The sequence below is a fragment of the Anabrus simplex genome, chromosome 2 (assembly GCF_040414725.1).
Source record: "Anabrus simplex isolate iqAnaSimp1 chromosome 2, ASM4041472v1, whole genome shotgun sequence".
Lineage (NCBI taxonomy): Eukaryota > Metazoa > Arthropoda > Insecta > Orthoptera > Tettigoniidae > Anabrus > Anabrus simplex.
Window position 1 is genome coordinate 683,156,591 of NC_090266.1, and position 23,159 is coordinate 683,179,749.

The 23,159-nt window shown below is 40.5% G+C and overlaps 1 protein-coding gene across 1 annotated transcript in view; it reads left to right on the top strand.

The window, feature by feature from the left end:
• The window catches only part of Golgin245 (Golgin-245), a 374,519-nt gene that overhangs the window by 34,496 nt on the left and 316,864 nt on the right, over positions 1-23,159 (top strand). Inside the window, exon 3 of the mRNA XM_068226026.1 lies at positions 12,013-12,188. Coding sequence (XP_068082127.1) covers positions 12,013-12,188 — 176 coding nt within the window. The remainder of the gene's footprint in view (positions 1-12,012; positions 12,189-23,159) is intronic.

The window sequence follows — 23,159 nt, forward strand, 5'->3', positions numbered from 1 at the left end:
CTTCCTTCCCACTTCTAGGCCTTTCCTATTTTTATTAAAGCGTTATTATTATTAAAGCGTCTTTATTGTGGCGAAGTTAGGGCTCCTGGCCCTTTCTTACACTTAACCACTTCATGTATATACAATGTATATTTTACATAGAATTTAAACATATGAAATCTTTACAACCTAAAGTATAACTAAACTTAATTATATACAGGAACACATTGCAATAAACAACCATATTCACTCTCATTCATGCATCCCATTCACACTCAAGAAAGACTGGAAGCGCTTAAAAGATGACGCTGGCAAAGAATTTTAAATTTTATCTTAGATTTAGCTTCCCTGATGTCATTGGGGAGTTCATTCCACCAGCTCGTGGCGGTGATAGTGAACGATCTGTTGTAGGTTGCGGTTCGATGCACAGGAATTTCTAGCGTACAGCCTGACCGGGTATTGAACAGGTGCAGGGAACTAAGGTAGCGAAATCTGGTGGATAGGTAAGGAGGAGTGTTTTCAGAAAGCACTTGATACACCAAAGTAGTTGCGTGGAGTCTACGTCTGTCATTCAGTCGTAACCAAGATAATTGTGTATAGAATGGGGATACATGGGCGTATGGTTGTATGTCGAATGCATACCTGATGCATGCATTTTGGGCACGTTGCAGTCTCATGCTTTGCTCGTTATTGATATCAGTAAAATCTGTATCACAGTATTCGAGAATTGGAAACAAGAGTGATTGAATGAGCTTTATTTTCAAGGACAGAGGAAATATATTTTTAAACCGCTTCAGAGGATGCAGGCTTTGATATACCTTTTGGCACACTTTCATCACATGTTGCGACCAGTTCAATGTTTCGCTTATAGCCACACCAAGATTCATAATTGTTTCACAAAATGGAATAATGGTATTGTTTAGTGCTACAGGAGGAATTTCATATTGTTTTAAGACGTGTAAGTTTTTTGAAGTACCAATGATTATTGCTTGCGTTTTAAGAGGATTAATTTTGAGATTGTTACTCAATGCAAAATTACTTATGAGACTTAAATCAGCATTAACTTTTTCTACAGCACTCTGAATTTTATCAGTTCTTGAGTGGTAGTAGATCTGCAGATCATCAGCATAAAGATGATACTTGCAATGTGTAATCGATTTGGCAACATCGTGTAAGTAAATTGCAAACAGCAATGGTCCAAGTACAGACCCTTGGGGGACACCGAGGGGTTTGTTAAGCCACTCAGATCTGCTATTATTTACTTTGACACACTGACGGCGATTTTTGAGGTACGAACTGAAAAAGTTTATTGCCGTCTTGCTGAAATTTAATGAATCCAATTTTGAAAGTAGCAGTTGAGGAACAACAGTATCAAAAGCACTAGAAAAATCAAGTAGAACCAGTACAGTCACTTGTCGAGCATCCATTGCCTGTCGGATATCATCAGTTACTTTCAGTAGGGCAGTCGTTGTGCTGTGTCCTTTCTTGAAACCAGATTGGTAAGGGTCAAGCAGTGAGAAGTTAGTCAAGTAAGTGAGGACTTGTTCGTGTACCAAGCGTTCTAGTACTTTGGAAAGGGTTGGGGGAATGGATATAGGGCGATAATCTGATGGTAAACTAGGAGAATTCTTCTTAGGAATAGGAATGACGATACTGTGCTTCCACACAGTTGGGAATACTCCCTGCACTAGGCAATGATTAAATATATGCGTCAGAATAGGTAATATGGCACCAATAATATTTTTTATGAAAGATAATGGTATGTCGTCATTACCCGGAGCATCAGACTTGAGGGAGTAAATTACACGCTTCACATCGTTCGCCCCAACTTTTTTGAAAGTGAATTTTACTTGATTTACTCGGGAATGAGCATTTATGGCGTTAATATCATCATCAGTTAGGTCATCAACTGGTTGATGATGATGATGATTATTATTATTATTATTATTATTATTATTATTATTATTATTATTATTATTATCATTATTAGGATAGCATCATAGTCATTATTGTCAGTAATATCATTATTAGTGTATGCTGCTTTCGTAAAATGAGAATTTAGATCATCAAGTGGTATACTGGGTGTCTGCATGGTCAGGCTGCGACCTATACCCATCTGATGCAAATGTTTCCATATTAGTGCTGAGTTTCGTCTGTTTGTTGTCTCTTGAATATATTTCTTTGTCACCATAAGGCCTATCTGTGTCGGTGCGATGTAAAACAAATAGCAAAAAATATATATACATATATTCAACTCCTATTACAATATCTGGTAAGTATATATCTGTTAAATTATTTAGTTCTATTCCTTTCTTTCCAATACTTGTACAGTTCAACACTAACATTTATAGGCCATCCCTACTTGACTTCCAGATCCCTGTACCCTTATCACCGCTCCCTAGATCACCCAGTTTCTCTGAATGTACCTCCCTATAACCCTTCCAAACAAATGTCCTAACTTATACGTACCACTGCGGTTTAAGTGAAAGCCATCTGAGCGCAGATCCCTATCTCCTAACCACCCATTAGGATCTAGAAAAGGCCACGGCTGCTTCCTTCCCATTCCTAGGCCTTTCCTGTCCCATCGTCGCCATAAGACCTATCAGTGTCGGTGCGACGTAAAGCAAAAAAAAAAAAAAAGGTATCTAGAAATCTCGCTCCCAGTTTCCCACGTACACACACTATAGTCTCATTTAAATCCCCAATCACCCTCCAGTCAGTATCCCTCCTACACAATATTCCACTGATAACAATCTCCGCTTCCTTAAACTTCACCCGTGCTGCCTTTACCAGATCCCACACGTCTCCAACTATGTTTTTTTTTTTTTTTTTTTTTTCTAGTTGCTTTACGTTGCACCGACACAGATAGGTCTTATGGTAACGATGGGACAGGAAAGGCCTAGGAATGGGAAGGAAGCGGCCATGGCTTTAATGAAGGTACAGCTCCAGCATTTGTCTGGTGTGAAAACAATCTTCAGGACTGCCGACAATGGGGTTCGAACCCACTATCTCCCGGATGCGAGCTCACAGCTGCGCGCTCCTAACCACTCGGCCAACTCGCCCGGTCCCGACTATGTTGGTACTCATACCAGCTTGCTTTACGTTATTGGTACCAATGTGAAATACTACCACCTTCTCCTTCCCCTCTTCCGTCTCTTCTACTTTCTTCAACATCTGCCTCATCCTAATTCCTGGATAACACACTACCCTGGTTCCCTTTCCTCCACACCCCCTGCAGGTGGGGGACGCACGTGTAGAATACACCCGCGTTATCCCCTGCCTGTCGTAAGAGGTGACTAAAAGGGGCTCAAGGGGCTCTCAACTTGGGAGTGTGGGTTGGCGACCACGGGGCCCTTAGGTGAGTCTTGGTATTGCTTCCACTTACTTGTGCCAGGCTCCTCACTTTCGTTTATCCTGTCCGACCTCCCTTGGTCAACTCTTCTTCTTTTCCGACCCCGACGGTATTAGAGCATTCGAGGCCTAGGGAGTCTTTCATTTTCATGCCATTCGTGGCCCTTAACTTTCTTCGTCTGTTACTTCATTTTTCAAAGTGACGGATTTCTTCTTTCTTATTTTTTCTCTCTCTCTACCCCCTGTGGGTGGGGGACACAGACGAAAAATACACCCACGGTATCCCCTGCCTATCGTGAGAGGAGACTAAAAGGGGCGACCAAGGGATGATTGTCTTAGAACCATGAAACTACTTATGATTAGTACCATCACGCGGGGAACGCCATGGGTCGTCTTTACTTGCGTGTTGTACCACTATATTAGGTACATAATAGGTTTGTGATTAGTAGCAGCAGTGTGTGTGGACTGTGGGTTTCCAGTACCCGTGAGTCGTACCCATGTGAGCAACACCACGGGTCTGGGCATTGCCTGTGAGTTGTACCAGTATATGAGCGACACCGTCGGTCTGCGTTGCCTGTGATTAGTAGCCACTATGTGAGGAACACTACGGGAATACCGGCGCGCGTGATTAGTACACCGAGGTGAGGAACCTCATCGGTTTGCATTAGCTATGAGTGGCGCCATTGTGTGAGAAACACCATAGGTCTGAGTTCCCTGTACAATGTACAATACTTGTGAGTAGTACGATAATATTTGGAACACCGTGAGTTTATGCTACCTTTGATTAGTACCGCAACTTGAGATATACCATGGTTCTCCTTTACTAGCGATAAGTGCCATTATGCGGGATCGTTGACATAGATATTGTCCCATTTAGACAAGCATCTTCGATTCAGGGTTGGGCTTTGGAAGTAGTCCCTTGGTCAGTAATATTGTTTATATTGTTTATGGGAATGTGAGGCATTGCGCGTCTTATCCACTGATTGTTTTAAATTCATATTCATCAATTCATTCTTCATCATCACGTTCTGAATTCTGGTCAGTGGATGAATTTTGTACTTTTAAATTGTACTTGCATTTCATCTTGTTTCATACCATAGGAGCCGATGACGTAGATGTTAGGCCCCTCTAAACAACAAGCATCATCATCAACCTTTCCTCCACACACCTTCCCCATATGTCTTACAGTGGAATCCCCCATCACCAGAGCCTCAATCCTACCTACCTCAACTGATTCCATCCCCTCCTCATCAGCCCTATCTTTATTGACTGATGCAGAATCTACTTCCTCCTCCCTTTTATCCCTCCCATGACCCTCTTTGACCTGACATTTTCTATCGTCTACTCTACATTTCCCTTTCCTACCATTTCCTGTCGTCCTATTTCCAAACTTCTCAACAACAGTTCCGTGTTCCTCATATTCCCTCTATTGTTCTACCTGCAGTGACTCATACCGATTTGTCACCGACACCTGTCCTGAATTCTGATCCTGAGTAGAGCCCTTAGTCTGCAGTGTCCTTCCCCTTAGAACATTAGACCACCTGTCTTCTACAGTTCCCCCCTTTCCTTCCCATCTTTCTTTTATACCTACCGTATCCTGTACATTGTTTGAGGGAGGCCTACCTTCCTTCCTGTCTTCTGAGTGAATCCTAAATATCTCCCTCAAACTCTCCGACTCCTCCCTCTTATTCCTTAATGCCTGCCCACGCCCACAGTCCCTTCACTTGCACTCCTTAGCCATTCTTTATGGAAAAATGAAATTAAAAGGGAAAATAAAATAATTACTATGTGCAAAAAAAATGAAAGGAAAGAAATACTGTCTAGGACAGTACACAAAAATTACATGACAATAAGGTAATTAATATAATATTACACTTCAATACTATTTAGTTGTACCCTATTTTTAACCTATAACACCCTAACAGGATAAAAACTGCCCTTAATTACTGAATATCGAAAGGAATGCACTAGAATTACACAATTCTAAACTGCAGTTACGCCTATCCTAATTACAACAGAATTCTAGTAAGAGAGTTTCTACAGATCTCTACTATAGGCCTACTACACAAATATTTTACAATAATAGAATAAGCACGCTAAATTCTAATAGATATTACTTATATACTACAGTTCACTACAATAATTTTAAACTACATTCAGACGTATCCTAATTACAATACTGTATGTTACTACTAAGCACAAACAGAAATGAAAATCAAAAGTTTGAAATTTGCAAGAACTACTCAAAGATTATCAACAAAGCTAAATGCTGAGACAGATTATTATTAGTACTATTTTATCTTCTATGCTTTAATAGATAGAAACTAAAGATACACACGGAATATAGCTGGCAAGATACGGTGCTATCTAAATATAGGTACCGTATCTACACTACAATTATCAACTGAAATATGGTTATATGATTTTTACATCTGGTGGAATACTATTATTTTTCCTACTGCACAGGATAGAGAATAAAAGTGTCCTTAAATGCTGAAAAAAAAGAGTTTGTCTACAATAATTTCTGTCAAAACTACGCCAGGCGCTTGAACTGCAGTATTATTGGGATATAGGAATTCCAGGTTATTGCGATATTATACATTACAGCCAGTTATATTATCTTAATGAGAAGGTTGTAAATGAATTCTGTGGCTAGCATCACATGACTTTTGTATTTCTATTTTTTTTTTTTTTTTTTTTTTTTTTGTTCACTCTTCCTGTCTGCCTTTTTACAGTTATGTCTTTAATGCACTTGTGGAGGTATTATACTCTTTGTTTATGCTCTTCATATATATGTTTTATTGTTTATTTCATTTCATTGGATATACTTGTTTTTACCATTTATTTACAATCCAATGCCATGCACCTTTGTGTTGTATAAGGGTATGTAATGTTATATTGTAAGGGGTTCTACTCAAATGTCAACCTCATCTGAACGTGGGGCTCTGGCGACCGAATGACTCTCAGAAAAAAGGAGTCCCGTACTATCATGCCACCATGAGCTGGTAGTGGTTAGGGCACTCTCTTGCCCTTGGGGTGGGAAACTTCATGGTCAACAGCATAGAAAGTCCTCAACGGTGGACCAGTTGTTCGGACAGGGTGTCCTTACTCGGCTAGAATGGCGGATGAAGCCTGCATTGATTAGGAATCCTTCAATCGTCTTGCACCTGCTTGCCATTGAACGTATTTTCTAGTCGTCAAGTAAGGTGCGTATGTTGATGTGCAGGAAAACTCTTACTTTAAAAGAATTCACTCTCAGCAGTCTTCCAGCAACTTATGACTTCTTCCAAAAGTCCTGCGGCAATCAAGAAGTTGCAACGGGGATAGGATTGTGATGTCTGGAAGCCTCTAGTGATAACTTGACACGTAGGTAGACCATACCTTCAAAGATGTGTGATCTGTCGTCTTGCTTAGGGTTGTGGCTGTAGAGCAATTCGGTTGCTGCATCTGCGCCTGAGCAGTCCTATTTAGGGTCCACTCTGCTCACCTCACGTGGGGAAGAGGCTAGAAATGTGCCCTAAACATAGCCAGCCACTAATATTATTGATCCGATAGCTGTGTCCAATAGTATCACTTTTATGTGGTCAAACAAATAAGAAATTATATTGTCCTGCAGTGTGGAATGTAAGAACGCTTAATGATGACCCTGCAACTGAGAGACCCGAGAGGACAACAGCTAAAGTGGGTAGAGAATTAAGAAGATATAACATCGATATAGCAGCACTCCTGGAAACCCATCTTGCTGATGAAGGTCATTTGAATGAACAAGGTGCAGGTTACAGCTTCTACTGGAAGGGAAAAGCTACCAGTGTGCACCGATTACACGGAGTAGTCTTTGTTATACAAGAACAATCTCCTCAAGGAACTGTCAGAGATTCCCACTGGATATAATGAATGCCTTATGACATTAAGACTTTGGTTAACCTCTTAACATGAAAGCCCGAGTATACTCGGGGTTTTACATTTTTATATAAAATAAAATCCCGAGTATACTCGGGAATGTTGCTCATTGATCGGTACCTAATTTAAAAGCCCGAATATGCTCGTTTCTTGTTGTTTCTCAGTATTTCCGCCAAATGTTTATGAAATTATTACTTTAGGGTCCTATTTTTGCTAACAGATGTCTCTGACTCAACCATAGTGGATGTCGATGACTCAGGCAGTTCGTTTTCGCGGCTTTCCCGTATTTGTTGCTATCTAAGTGTACTTTGTCTGTTAGGTGAAAATGGAGAGTGAAGAAGAGTTTGGCTTTGAGTTTAGTGAGTCTGATAGTTCTGAAGAAGTTTCTGAAGACAGTTCAGAAGAAGAAAGTGGTAGTTGTAGTTCATCTGATTGTGAGATTGCAAGTTCTAGACAGTGGTGTGAAATTGATACTTCCGGAACACTACCACCTGCCCCACCACGTTTTCCTTTCAAGGCTAATCCTAAAATACATTTCCAGCCATGTTGTGAGGATGTTTAGTGCTGTGTTATTTATTTTAGAACCCGTAAAATGTATCACGAGTATACTCAGGATTTTAAAACAGGAACTTTTCGGTGGCTTATATTTCATCATTAAGTTCGAAAAATGTATTTTAATTGTTACCACTGTCATTAGTTTTCAATAAATAGCCCATTTTAACAATAAAAAATTAGGTAAAAAAAAGATCACAATTTTGTAAATAATTGTTATGTTAAGAGGTTAAATGACAACCAGCATACCACGGTGATCAGCAGATATGCCCCCGTACTAGATTCAGATAATGAAATAAAAGAATCATTTTATTCAGATCTGGATGGCATCCTGTCAAACATTAATCATTTGGTTAACCTCTTAACATGAAAGCCCGAGTATACTCGGGGTTTTACATTTTTATATAAAATAAAATCCCGAGTATACTCGGGAATGTTGCTCATTGATCGGTACCTAATTTAAAAGCCCGAATATGCTCGTTTCTTGTTGTTTCTCAGTATTTCCGCCAGATGTTTATGAAATTATTACTTTAGGGTCCTATTTTTGCTAACAGATGTCTCTGACTCAACCGTAGTGGATGTCGATGACTCAGGCAGTTCGTTTTCGCGGCTTGCCCGTATTTGTTGCTATCTAAGTGTACTTTGTCTGTTAGGTGAAAATGGAGAGTGAAGAAGAGTTTGGCTTTGAGTTTATTGAGTCTGATAGTTCTGAAGAAGTTTCTGAAGACAGTTCAGAAGAAGAAAGTGGTAGTTGTAGTTCATCTGATTGTGAGATTGCAAGTTCTAGACAGTGGTGTGAAATTGATACTTCCGGAACACTACCACCTGCCCCACCACGTTTTCCTTTCAAGGCTAATCCTAAAATACATTTCCAGCCGTGTTGTGAGGATGTTTAGTGCTGTGTTATTTATTTTAGAACCCGTAAAATGTATCACGAGTATACTCACGATTTTAAAACAGGAACTTTTCGGTGGCTTATATTTCATCATTAAGTTCGAAAAATGTATTTTAATTGTTACCACTGTCATTAGTTTTCAATAAATAGCCCATTTTAACAATAAAAAATTAGGTAAAAAAAAGATCACAATTTTGTAAATAATTGTTAAGAGGTTAAATGACAACCAGCATACCACGGTGATCAGCAGATATGCCCCCATACTAGATTCAGATAATGAAATAAAAGAATCATTTTATTCAGATCTGGATGGCATCCTGTCAAACATTAATCAACAAGATAAAATAATCTTACTTGGCGATTTTAATGAGAGAGTGGGCAAGGACAAATGGAATGGAATTGGCAGTGAAAACTATAATGGCATTCAACTCCTCTCAAAATGTGCTGAACATGATTTAACAATCACTAACACCATTTTTCGCCAAAAGAATTGTTTTAAAACTTCATGGCAGTATTCTGGGTCAAAGAGGTGGCATCTTATTGATTAATAATTGTCTGCAAGAAAGATCTTTGCGACGGTTTTATCACTAAAGGAATGACAGGAGTGGATGATTGTTGGACAGATCACCAACTTATCAGATCGGTTATGAATTTTACACTATCCGCTCAGAGGAGAAAACAACAGAAGAGCTGTAAACATGCTTTTGATACTGTGAAATTTGGAATTTCAGAATATACCTCACAATATAGAGAACTGCTTCATCAGACACTGTCAGAGGAGTATCATCAGGATGTAACACAACACTGGGAGAGCCTGAAGACTACTATTTGGGATGCTTGCAAAGAAACGATGGATTATAAGACTAAGAATCATCAGGATTGGTTTGATGAAAATGATGAAGAGGTTGAAGCATTGATCTCAGGGAAGAGCACCATGCAAGCATGGCGAAAGGACATCCTTTTGTCTTGCCAAAGCAAATGTCCAAAGAAGAACCCATGTGCTCAAGAATGCATGCTGGACAACCAAAGCAAAAGAGCTGGAAAATCTACCAGAAAAAGATTCGCGGCAATTCTTCCAAGCCACTAAAGCAGTTTATGGTCCCACCACCTTTGGTAAAAATCCGTTCTGGCCCAGTGATAGAAGTGCACTTCTAAAATATATATATATTTTTTACAATTTGTTTTACGTTGCGCTGACATACATATATGGAAAGAGCATTTTGAAGGTCTCCTGAATCAGGAATCAGTTGTTGATGAACAGGTGTATGACTCAATAGAACAAGCATCCCTCAAAGAAGAACTTGGCTCCCTACCCACATTGGATGAAGTTAAGAATGCTGTTAAACAAACAAGGTGACACAAGGCAAGACCACCGGTCTTGATAGTATATCTGCGGAAGCTCTTTTAGAAGGTGGTGAGGAACTCATAAGACACTTACATGAACTGATTGTTAAAATTTGGAACCCTGAAGAAATGCCTCCCGATTTCAGAGATAGTCTTATAGTTCCAATATTTAAGAAAGGTGATCAAACAGACTATTGGAGAGTATCATTACTGTCTTCCTTGGGAAAGCTTATTGCTCAAATTTTGGCAAATCGTATATTACCCTTAGTGGAGGAAATACTACCAGAGAGCCAGTGTTGCTTCAGGCCTTCTAGAGGAACCACGGATATGATATTCACAGCTCGTCAGCTTCAGGAAAAATTCAGAGAACAAAATAGATCTTTTTATATTTCCTTCATTGATCTCACTAAGGAATTTGATTCTGTAACCCGTGATGCTTTGTGGAAGATTTTAGGATTGCATGGTTTTCCACTGAAATTTATTTCCATCTTAAAACTGTTCTACACTGATATGATAGCAGCTGTTATCGGTACCAGTTCTGTTGGAGAGCCATTTCATATCAATACTGATGTTAAGCAAGGCTGTGTGATTGCCCCCACCTTGTTCTCATTATATATAGCCGCTGTTATGCAGCTAGTCAAGGATGTTCTTCCTCTAGGAATACAGGTAAATTATAGACTTGATAGGAAACTGTTTAATTTGAGCCGTCTAAGGGCAAAGACTCGTACACTTTTACAGCATTAGTAGAGTTACAATATGCTGATGATAATGCAGTTGTAACTCACTCTGAAGATGAACTAGTGTTAATCCTGAATACATTTTCAACTGCATACAGAAAGATTGGTCTCAAATTGAATACCAGACACATTCTCTATCAACCAGCCACTGGAGAAAGACATACACAGATCAGTGTCTCCATCGACGGAGTGAGCCTTCAAGTAGTAAACTCCTTTTCTTACCTTGGCAGCACCCTCTCATCAAGCGCAAATATAGATTCGGAAATCCAATTTAGAATCAACCGTGCAGGAGCATCCTTTGCCAAACTACGATTCCGAGTATTTGACAATCATGATGTCAATGTTGCAACAAAGATCCTCGTATACAGTTCAGTTGTAGTTCCCAGCTTGCTATATGGATCTGAATCCTGGACATGCTACAGACAGCATATTAAAAGGTTGGAACAATATCAGCAGCGATGTTTAAGGAGAATTCTGCATATAACCTGGCAAGATGGACGCACGAATGTCAGCGTACTTGAGGAGTCACAGACCACCAGCATAGAAGCCATGGTTTTAAGATGTCAGCTACGATGGACAGGGCATGTAATACGCATGTCCTATAATTGCATTCCCAAGCAAGTGTGTTATTCTGAGTTAACAGTGGGTAAACATTGTTTGGGAGGTCAGAGGAAGGGATTTAAGGATGTAATTAGGGCTAACATGAAGATGTGCCACATTGATGTTAACAGCTGGGAGACCTTAGTCCTCAACCGTTCATCCTGGAGATCATTAGTTCATTGCGGCACACTGCTTTTTGAAGAAAACCGTAGGCGAATAGCGGAAGATAAGAGGCAACAAATGAAGGAAAATGAACAAAATAGGGGAACAGTGGCTGCTCCACCTGGGTCTATCTGCCATCTCTGTGGCAAATTGTGTGCCTCCTGTATTAGGCTGTACAGTCATCTACGGGTTCACAGATGAAGAGGAGTTCTGTTTGGAAGACCAACCTACTCATTTTCGAGTGTTTGCTGTTGTATCTTATTGGGCTTCAACACATTGTGGGGTCATATTGACAGATGTTCATTCTTAATGTGGAAAGTGCAGGATAAGATGTTCAGATACCAAATACTAACCAATAATGGTATGGGGCTAAATCGCTCTATGCAAGGTTGACTCCAATCTGACATACTTGTTCACTAACACTAATACATTACATTCTTCTTCTTCCTTCACCTGTGGAAACTTATTAATCATTATATCTTTTTGTTGCAGATACACCTCGAAGTTCACCAGCTAAAGAAGGTTTCCAAGCTGTTGATTTGCAGGATGTTCCGTCACCATTACCGTCAGGGCGTAGATCTAGACAGTCGTCCATTAGTTCTGTTACTAGTGATGCATCGTCATTGTTCCCAATATACGAGATGCCTGCCCATTCTTTTAACTTGCAGGTTGGTGCATATGTTTTTACATTACTCAGGATACAGCCTATTGATGGGAGAATGTTCTGTTAAGAAACTGTGTTTAAAGACAGTGAATAGAAAATTCACATTAAACCATACCCAGTGATCTTATGCCATATACAAAACAAGAAATGTAGGCAAGGTTGAGATGTTTAAATGTTTCCTCCCAGTCAGTGAATATCATTAATGATCCCAGCTTTGCACGATCTAATCCACTGAATGATTTTTCGGTTGGAAAAATTAAGTGTGGAAATTGAAATCTCTCTTCATTGATGTGTGCATTTGTCATTTGAACGTGTGTGAAAACTTATAGGTAAGTGAAAAAGTAAATCTTCCATGATGTTTTGTAGGTGAACAGGTAAAAGGTGGGTCAAGATAGAGAACACTATTTCAGCGTTGCTCCTTCATTTTTCGGCATGCCGCTATGTGCAGAGTTGTTCAACCGTTTGTAATAGCATAAAATGATTGTTTCCTTTCCTTGACAATAGAAAGTGGTGTCCTGTTCATTGAATACCTCTAATTCAGGCTTGCATGCCTGTTCTTCTGTACCATTAAATCAGTGGCAATGATGAATCCATCTTATGTTGTTCTACGGCCGCTCCGTTCTTCATCTTTCACAGTCATTCTAACTTCTGCAAATTCAAGGCACAATTTCCACACTTGTTAGATATCACTTTACGTATACAGATAAAATCCTCCTGTGAATGTAGACATGTTCCATGTTTTTAACATCAGAAAACAGCTCACTGTACTGATATCTTCCCATTACTACTCATTCAGTAACTTCTCCATTTTGCAATTGCATGTGTGCCAAGGGTCTAGTTTACCAATTTGTGCACCTGTGCACAATGTATGGGTGTGACTACAAACTATTAGATGCATACATCTTATACACAGAGTGGCCAAAAGTCACAGGAAGAGATGTCCAATTAAAAAAGGTGCTGTGTATGACCCTGAGCGTTGGGGGTAGTTGCGGCGTAACTGAACAGTCTGTCACAGACACCAGTGCCGTGAAGATTGCAACACGTCAAGAGTTAACCGACTTTGAATGTGGGATGATCATCAACGCACGGCGCATGGGTCATAGCATTGATTAGGTTACGCACGAATTCGGGTTTCCGAGGTCAACAGTGTTGAGAGTGGGTCTTCAACTTCGCAGGGAGAATGTTACAACCCACTTAAACCGTCGCACAGGAAGACCACAGGTGTTTAACGAACAGACATCACGTCGCCTCCGCAGAACCATACTGGGTGTTCGACGGGCTTCTGTGATCGTAGGTTATGATCTTCATTTCCGTGTTGACGTTTAACTGATAAGATATAGTTTGAGCGATGTTCTACCATTCCACCCTATTCTGTGCTAACCTTTTCATTTCTACATAACTATTGCATCCTACATCTGCTCTAATCTGCTTGTCATATTCATGCCTTGGTCTACCCATACCATTCTTACCGTCTACACTTCCTTCAAAAACCAACTGGAAAGTCCTGGATGTCTTAACCGTTCAAGCAGTAATGACGGAATAAATCGTCATAGCCGCATGGCTTCCTAAGTGGCCATGGCGGAATATTCCGTCATCACATTGTGTTGAATGGTGAAACATCCCTCAAACTCTATCTTATTGGGCTTCTGTGAGTCAGATCACCGCCCAGTTGAATGTTGGGAGTCATGAACCCATTTCTACCAGGACTGTAAGGAGGCAACTACAGCGCATAGGCTTCACCATCCGACAATCAACTCGTATCCCTTTGCTGACACCTCGACACAGAGCTCAACTATAAGAAATAGATTGACAAGAGGGTCCACCTTTTCAATGCAATATGTCAAGTAAATAATATTACATCAATCTTGGGACTAGTTTCAGCCACTTGGCCATTTTCAGCCAAATAAAATTAAACAGATTATGTGATAACTAAAACATACGTATACCAGATAAAGACAATGTTGCAGGAATATTTGTAATATTAAAATTCATATAATAACAAAAATTATGATGCCTTTAAGTTGACCTAGGACCTCAGGCAAAGAAGTAAATCTCTAATGTCTGATGCAGAACAAGCACTGACTTGCTGGAGGAAGCAGGCAAGCCATGTAAACAAAGAAATAGATACGGAACAAGCACTGACAAGATCATAACCATAATTTTTGTTATTAAATGCATATTAATGTTATGATTATTCCTGCAACATTGTCTTTATCTGGTTGTAGTAGTAGTAGTAGTAGTAGTAGTAGTAGTAGTAGTAGTAGTAGTAGTGGTTGAGTCATCAGTCCATAGACTGGTTTGATGGAGCTCTCTATGCCACCCTATCCTTGCTAACATTTTCATTTCTATGTAACTATTGCATCCTACATCTGCTCTAATCTGCTTGTCATATTCATGCCTTGGTCTACCCGTACCGTTCTTACCGCCTACACTTCCTTCAAAAACCAACTGAACAAGTCCTGGATGTCTTAACCTTTCAAGCAGTACTGATGGAATAAATCGTCATAGCCGCATGGCTTCCTAAGTGGCCATGGCGGAATATTCAGTCATCACATTGTGAATGTCTTTCGGCGATGGGTATGACGACTTATTCCATTGTAGGATCCAAGATCGCTTTCCATTGTGCGTGTATGTTAGTTTCGAACTTTGGCTACAGCAGCACTCTCCTAAAACCACGTGACCGGGCGAAATGCTTTCGTTGCACGCCCAGCTTGCAGCCAGCCACTATCGCCCGCCAGGCTGCTAAGAGTGGTAGATAGTGCATTATGGCAGGTGCAAGCGGAGCTCAGAAACATCTGCGAGAAGAAGAACTATTTTATTTACGAGGGTAATCCCAAGAATAAGGTCTCCTATTATTTTTATAAATACAGAACTCTGTTCATGTGGCTGTTGCTCACAATATTGTGAAGTGTGTTTCCCGCGCTCGCATATAAAAATACGCATGCCGCACCGAGGCACTCAGTCTTGGCTCGGCAGCTGTTGAGAATGGAGCTCCCGTTGGATGTTAGCGCGAAGTGCGCGTAGTTATTCGGTTTTTTAACGCAGAAGGTACTGAACTGATTGAAATCCATCGCCAATTGATGGAAATGTATGGTGAGTCGTGCATGGATGTCAAAAATGTTCGTAAGTGGTGTAGAGAGTTTGCAGCCTGTCGGACTGAAATTCCCGACGAACAAAGAAGCGGGAGACCGTCCATTTCCGTCGAGACAGTCGTGAAGGTTAAGCAAATCATGCGTGAAGATCGGCGGATCACCCTGGATGATCTCTGCACTTTTGTTCCTGAGGTTTCCCGAAGTGCTGCTCACAGAATTTTAATGGAAGTATTGAAATACTGGAAGGTGTGCGCAAGCTGGGTGCCACGCGTGCTGACCGAAGATCACATGCGGCAACGAGTTGTTGCGGCGTTTCTTCAATGCTTTGCAGCCGAACAGGACAACGTTTTGGACTCAATTGTCACGGGTGACAAAACCTGGGCGTTTCACTTTGCACCTGAGACCAACCAACAATCATGCCAGTGGCGGCATCCCTCTGTGCCAAAGCTGTGGAAATTCAAGCAAACACAAGTCATGACAGCTGTTTTTTGGGATCGAAAAGGGGTATTCTTGGTCGACTTTGTGCCCGCTGGGACCTCGATTAACACTGACAGGGACCCTGAAAAAACTCAGACGGGCAATTCAGAACCAGAGAAGAGGAATGTTCAGTAAGGATGTAAACATTCTCCATGACAACGTTCGCCCGCACTTTGCCCGGCAAACTGTTGCTCTCCTTCATCACCCCCCACTCACCCTATAGTCCCGACTTGGCGCCCACTGACTATCACTTGTTCCCTAAGTTGAAAGAACATTTGGCTGGAAAGCGATTCAGTACGGACGACAAGTTGAAAGATGAGGTTCACAACTTCTTGAACAGCATGGCGGCGAGCTGGTATGACGTGGGCATACAAAAACTGTCACAGCATCTACAAAAATGCATCGACCGAAATGGTGATTATGTAGAAAAATAACCAAATGTTCAAGCTATAAAATGATGTAAACCATTGTAGAAATAAACAAGTCTATATATTTATAAAAAATAGGATACCTTATTTTTGGGATTACCTTCGTATTACACTGTGACAATTCGGAGAGTGATGTGTCATCTGATAGTGAGACTAATGTTGAAATGTCAGGAGATAGCGAGCGCAATGGTGAAAGCGACTCAAGTGAATGTGACGGTGGCACTAGCGATGATATTCAGCTCAGTGTATGGACAGAGGCAGGATCTGAACGGCCGAGATTTACATTTACGACGCAACCTGGACTAAATGTACAAATTGAAGACTTAAATAATCTGCTAGAATATGTTCATTTTCTTATAACTCGTGAATTAGTGGAACTAATAAGTAGGGAAACCAACCAATATGCTAAACAGCTTTTAGAAAGCACACCAACCTTGAAACTATATTCGAGAGTGAATCAGTGGACTGACAAGAATAAAGATGAAATTACGACTTTGCTTGCAGTCTTTCTCTTGCGTGGCATTCATCAGCTATCTGACAACAAGAGCTGCTTTTCTCGTAGACAGATATTAGAGAACCCAATATTTTTGAAGCTGTTTTCTAAAATAAGATTTTGTCTACTTCTCAAATTCTTGCACTTTGTCGATAACGAGGCATACGATGAAGCCACATGTGATCCGAAGAAACTCTACAAATTGAAACCTATTCTGGACCATTTGAATAGCAGATTTCAATGTGTCTGTACACACCTGAAAGCGATGTGTTTGTAGATGAGTCTCTTATGTTATTGTAGGTTTCCTGTTTCTTTCCTCACTGAGCCAGATTATATTTCCTTGTCCTTGGCACTGTAATGATTTTAACGGCTTGAAAATGAGACCTTTTTTTTTTAACCTGATGAAAATGCCTGACCAATTAAAAGTATCTCACCGTAGGTTCCCGTTACTTTCCTCAGTGAGCCAGATGCCTTGCCTTTCGTACTATGATCATTTTTGACAGCTTGATACATATTCTGTACTTTTTGAACCTAATAAAACTACTATACTACACAAGAGTATCACACTATATGTTACTTCCCAGTACCTTATGGAAAATGTTCTGCTGTGTTAGTAGCTACTTAAAAGATATGAACCACTTGAAAGGTTAAGATGTTTCCAATTATTCTATCTCTTCTTCTCATCAAATGTAGCCAAATCGATCTCTTCTCACCAATTCGATTCAGTATCTCTTCATTCATGATTCAATCTATCCTTCTCACCTTCAGCATTCTTCTGTAACACCACATTTCAAAATCTTCTGTTCTCTTTCTTTCTGACCTAGTTGTTGTCCATGTTTCACTTCCATACAATGCCACGCTCCAGATGAAAGTCTTCAGAAACATTTCTAATTCCTATATGAATGTTTGAAGTGAGCAAATATCTTTTCTTAAGAAAGGCCTTCCTTGCTTGTGATAGTGTGCATTTTATGTCCTCACTTCTGCCATCGTTAGTTATTTTACTACCCAAGTAACAATATTCATCTACTGCCTTTAAGACTTCATTTCCTAATCTAATATTTCCTGCATCACCTGCCTTTGTTTACTGCACTCCATTACTTTTGTTTTGGACTCATTTATTTTCATCTTGTACTCCTTATCCAAGACTTCGTCCATACCATTCAGAAACCACTCGAGATCTTCTGAAGTCTCAGATAAAATAACAATATCATCGACAAATCTCAAGGTTTTGATTTCGTTTCCTTGGATTGTGATTTCCTTTCCAAATCCCTCTTTGATTTCCTTTACTGCTGTTCTATGTAAACATTGAAAAGGACCCCCTCCTGCAGCCTTGCCTCACTCCTTTCTGGATTGCTGCTTCTTTTTCAAAGCCCTTGATTCTTATCACTGCAGACTGATTTTTATACAGATTGTAGATAATTCTTTGTTCTCGGTATCTGATACCAATTACTTTCAGAATCTGAAATGGGCTTGGTCCAATCAACATAATCGAATGCCTTTTCTAAATCTACAAATTCCATGTACATGGGCTTTCCTTCTTAATTCGATCCTCTAAGATCAGATGTAAAGTCAGGATTGCTTCATGTGTTCCTACATTTCTTCTGAAGCCAAATTGATCTTCTCCCAACTCGGCTTCAACTTGTCTATCCATTCTTCTGTAAATAATAAGTGTTAACATTTTGCAGGCATGAGATACTAAACTAATGGTGTGGTAGTTTTCACACTTGTCAGCACCGGCTTTCTTGGGAATAGGTATAACAACATTCTGCCAAAAATCGGATGGCACTTCTCCTGTCTCATTCATCTTACACACTAAATGGAATAACCTTGCCATGCTGGTTTCTCCTTAGGCAGTCAGTAATTCAGAGGGAATGTCATCAATTCCAGGTGCCTTGTTCCTATTTAGGTCACTCACAGCTCTGTTAAACTCTGACCTCAAAATTGGGTCTCCCATCTCATCAACATCAACAGCCTCTTCTTGTTCCAGAACCAAATCATCTACATTTTTACCTTGATACAACTGATGGATATGTTCCTGCCATCTTTCTGCTTTGTCTTCTTTCCCTAAAGTGGCTTTCCATCTGAGCTCTTAATATTCATACACCTAGATTTCCTTTCTCCAAAGGTTTCCTTGATTTTCCTGTATGCAGCATCTACCTTTCCTAGGACCATAATCCTTGCACTTCTCCTTCAGCCATTCTTCCTTAGCTACCTTGCACTTCCTATCCACTTCATTCTTTAATCGCCTGTATTCTTTTCTGCCCTCTTCTTCTAGCATTCTAGTATTTTTGTCGTACATCAATCAGGTCTAGTATCTCCTGAGTTATCCACTGTTTCTTAGTTTATGTTTTCTACCTTCCTAACATTTCTTCAGCAGCCCTACTGACTTCATTTTTCATGACTATCCACTCTTCCTCTATTGTGTTTCCTTCAGCCTTTTCATTTAGTCATCGTGCAACATGTTCCTTGAAACAATCTCTCAAATTCTTTTCTTTCAACATGTCTAGATTCCATCTGCTTGTATTCCTTCCTTGCTTCATTTTCTTCAACTTCAGATGGCATTTCATGACCAACAAGTAGTGGTCAGAGTCCACGTCTGCTCCTGGGAAAGTTTTGCAATCCAACACCTGGTTTCTGAATCTTTGCCTAATCATAATGAAGTCTAGTTGATACCTTTCAGTGTCTCCAGGTCTCGTCCACGTATACAGCCGTCGTTTGTGTTGTTTGAACCAAGTATTGGCAAGGACTAAATTATGATCAGTGCAGAATTCAGCCAGCCGACTTCCTCTTTCTTTCCTTTGTCCCAGTCCGAATTCTCCTACTGTATTACCTTTTCTTCCTTGGCCTACCACTGCACTCCAGTCTCCCATCACAATTAGATTCTCATCACCTTTTACATGTTGTGTTAAATTTCCTATATCTTCATATGTTCTTTCTATTTCTTCATCCTCCGCTGAACTAGTAGGCATATAGACCTGCACTATTGTTGTGGGCATTGGTTTGGTGTCTACATTGACGACAATAATTCTTTCAATATGCTGGTCGTAGTAGCTTTCCCACTGCCCCATTTTCTTATTCATTATTAAACCTACTCCTGCATTTCACCTGTTTGATTTTGTATTGATAATTCTATAGTCGCCTGACCAAAAATCCTGTTCTTTCTGCCAATGTACTTCACTTATACCAATGACATCTAACTTTAGTCTATCCATCTCCCTTTTAAAATTCTCTAACCTATCACAATGATTCAAACTTTTAACATTCCACGCTCTGACTCGCAGAATGTCAGTATCCATCTTCCTGATGATTGCCCCCTCTCACGTAGTCCCCACCCAGAGATCTGAATGGGGGACTATTTTACCTCCGGAATATTTTACCTGGGAGGAACCCATCATCAGTACATCATTCATACAGAGAAAGCTGTATGTCCTCGGGAGTTAGTTACGGCTGTCGTTTCCCGTTGCTTTCAGCCGTTTAGCAGTATCAACACAGCTAAGCCATGTTTTTATTGTTACAAGGCAATATCAGTCAATCATCTAGACTGCCGCCCTTGCAACTTCCGAAAGGTTGCTACCCCGTTTCGATGAATCATTCGTTAGTTTGGTCTCTCAACAGATACCCATCCGATATAGTTGGGAATTGCAGCTCAGCTATCTGCTTCATTGGGACACACAAGCCTCCCCACCTTGGCCAGGTCACATGGTTCGCAGGGGAGGCTTTATCTTGTATACATATGTTTTAGTTATCACATAATTTGTTTAATATTATTTGGCTGAAGATGGCGCCTCTGTGGCTGAAACTAGTCCTAAGACTGATGTAATATTATTTACTTGATATGTTGTAGTGAAAAGGTGAACCCTCTTGTCAATTGATTTCTTACAATTGCACTTCAATACGAAACAAAAATGAAATCTATAGCTTATAACAGAGCTCAGCGACGTGCATGGGGCCGTGAACATTGGCAGTGGACGATGGAACAGTGGCGGTGAGTGGTACGGTCTGATGAATCCTGGTTCCAGTTGTATCGAGCTGATGGGCGCGTGAGAGTGTGGCATATGCCCCCTGAAGCTATGGATCCTCTGTGTCAAAAGGTTGTGTCCAGGCGGGAGGTGGCTCAATTCTGGTCTGTTTCTCATGGTGGCACTTAGGCCTCATTGTCTGGCTGCAGGGAGCGCTGACATGTGCACGTTTTGTGGACATTCTTTCAGGCCATCTGCATCCCTTTCTGGCCCTAGAGTACCCTGATGGAGATGCCATGTTTCAACAGGACAGTGCGCCATGAAGTTACAGTCATGAATTGGCCCTCCAGATCCCGCAAACTTAATCCGATCGAGCATTTATGGGATGCTGTTGATGCTTGTGTATGCTCCATGGAACCCGCACCAACTACACAAGACCAATTTTGGGTTACACTGCACGATGCGTGAATCCAGATCCCTCCAGAATGATTCCAACACCTCGTAGAGTCGATGCCGAATTGCTGCAAATTTGAGGGCTCGCGGAGGAGCAACTTATTATTAACGTAACATTCAATGTCTTCCCATGACTTTTGGCCACTCAGTGTATGATTACGTTTTTACTTAAGTGCAGAAGACACTGCTATAAGTGTCCGGTTCCATGGCTAAATGGTTAGCGTGCTGGCCTTTGGTCACAGGGGTCCCGGGTTTGATTCCCGGCAGGGTCGGGAATTTTAACCGTAATTGGTTAATATTCGCTGGCACGGGGACTGGCTGTATGTGCTGTCTTCATCATCATTTCATCTTCATCATAACACTCAGGTCGCCTATGGGCGTCAAATCGAAAGACCTGCATGTGGCGAGCCGGACTTGTCCTCGGACACTCTCGGCACTAAAAAGCCATACACCATTTCATTTACTGCTATAAGTCAAAATTTTTAGTTTTAAATTTACAAGTTTTTTTTTAAATTTAGCAGTTCATTTTATTTTTTTCTTTCAGTTCTTTCTATACTAGCCAGCATGATAAACACAACTTTCATTCTTTTACTTTAAAAAAAATTAATTCTCATCAACTTCAGGAGACAAAAAATTATTTTATGATTTAATACCATGACTTAATAATTTTGGAACCTGAAAGTGATTAAAAAAAACTTTTTCTAAACAATTTACTTGAACTGTTGAAGAAAAAACACAAGTGACACATAATCGATGTATACACTACAAGCTGTTTATGAGTAATCACGAAATGTCTCTTCATTGCAACACTTCACTGACACATTTTTTAAATTGTAAGATTTCCATTTCATTCACTCCTTTTCATTTACTACACTTCACTGCAGCTTTAACCCACACTTAGAAGCGTGTATTCCCACATCTTGCTTTAATCACGTCTTCCAACCTTTCAGGCATACACCTGTTGCAATCCTGTTGTGTGAAATCTGTTCCTATTCTTCATGGAGAGCATCCAGCAGGTCCTGTAGGGTGTCAGGATAATTCTGGCTGACCTTTCTTCCGGTCTTCGTGGAGGTAATTCCAGTACATGAATCCCAACTTTGTCAGAGTAATGGTGCACAGTGTCTGCAACATGTAGACAAGCATTGTTATTCATCAGCCTGAAACCATCACCGATGAATGGAACAAACAGCACAACATACTCCTCAGGGATTTCATCCACACACGGATTTGATGTAATGGTCCCATGCTCTACGAAGACCAGGTCCGTCCTCATCATCACAAATATTCCCATTCATACCATCCCAAAACCTTTTGCAAAAGCATTTCTGGGTGAATATCTTTCCCCAGTCCTCTTCCACACTCATTCTCTGCCAACTAGCGTTCAGAGGCAAAATCGAAACTTATTGGTAAACAACACATACGCTCACTCTTGTACGTCTAGTCACGGTGTTCTGTTGCATAACACAAGCAATACGATGTTTTTGGGTGAGGTCGGAGTCCGCAGCAATTCTTCTGGAATGGTGACTGGCTTCTTCTAACCTTACTCAGGAAGTTTTCTCACTGCAGTTCAACCCGCAGACTTGTCAGAGTCTATTTTGAATTTGAACGGCATTGGGACGGTCATGGGGAACTTCTAGCCATAGGAACTGATCATCCCTAGCCTATGTAACCCTTCTCTGGTCTGATCCTAGCCTTGTTAAACAACATCCACTTTCCTTTTACCTTTGTACTGTTCTGAAAAATCGTCAAATCCATAGTTCTTAACACGTGTTCAACATAATGCATTCTACGACCATCTTCTGGCAAGTCGACAGTTCGTTCAACATTGCAGGAACTTAACAGTATATGTTTTCTCTTGAGAGCTGATTTTAAAACTAACAGGTATGTTAAGAAATACAGTTCTTTGAAAGAAAAACACCCTAAGCTGTGTCGCTGACTGGAAAGCCAGAAGAGGCGATTGATTTCATGGAGGTGAACATAGCTACGATGGGATTGAGTGAGGTTATAGTTAGAGCCCTGCACGGATGCGGATATCCGCGAAGTTACGGTCTTGGCGGATACAAACTGAATGGC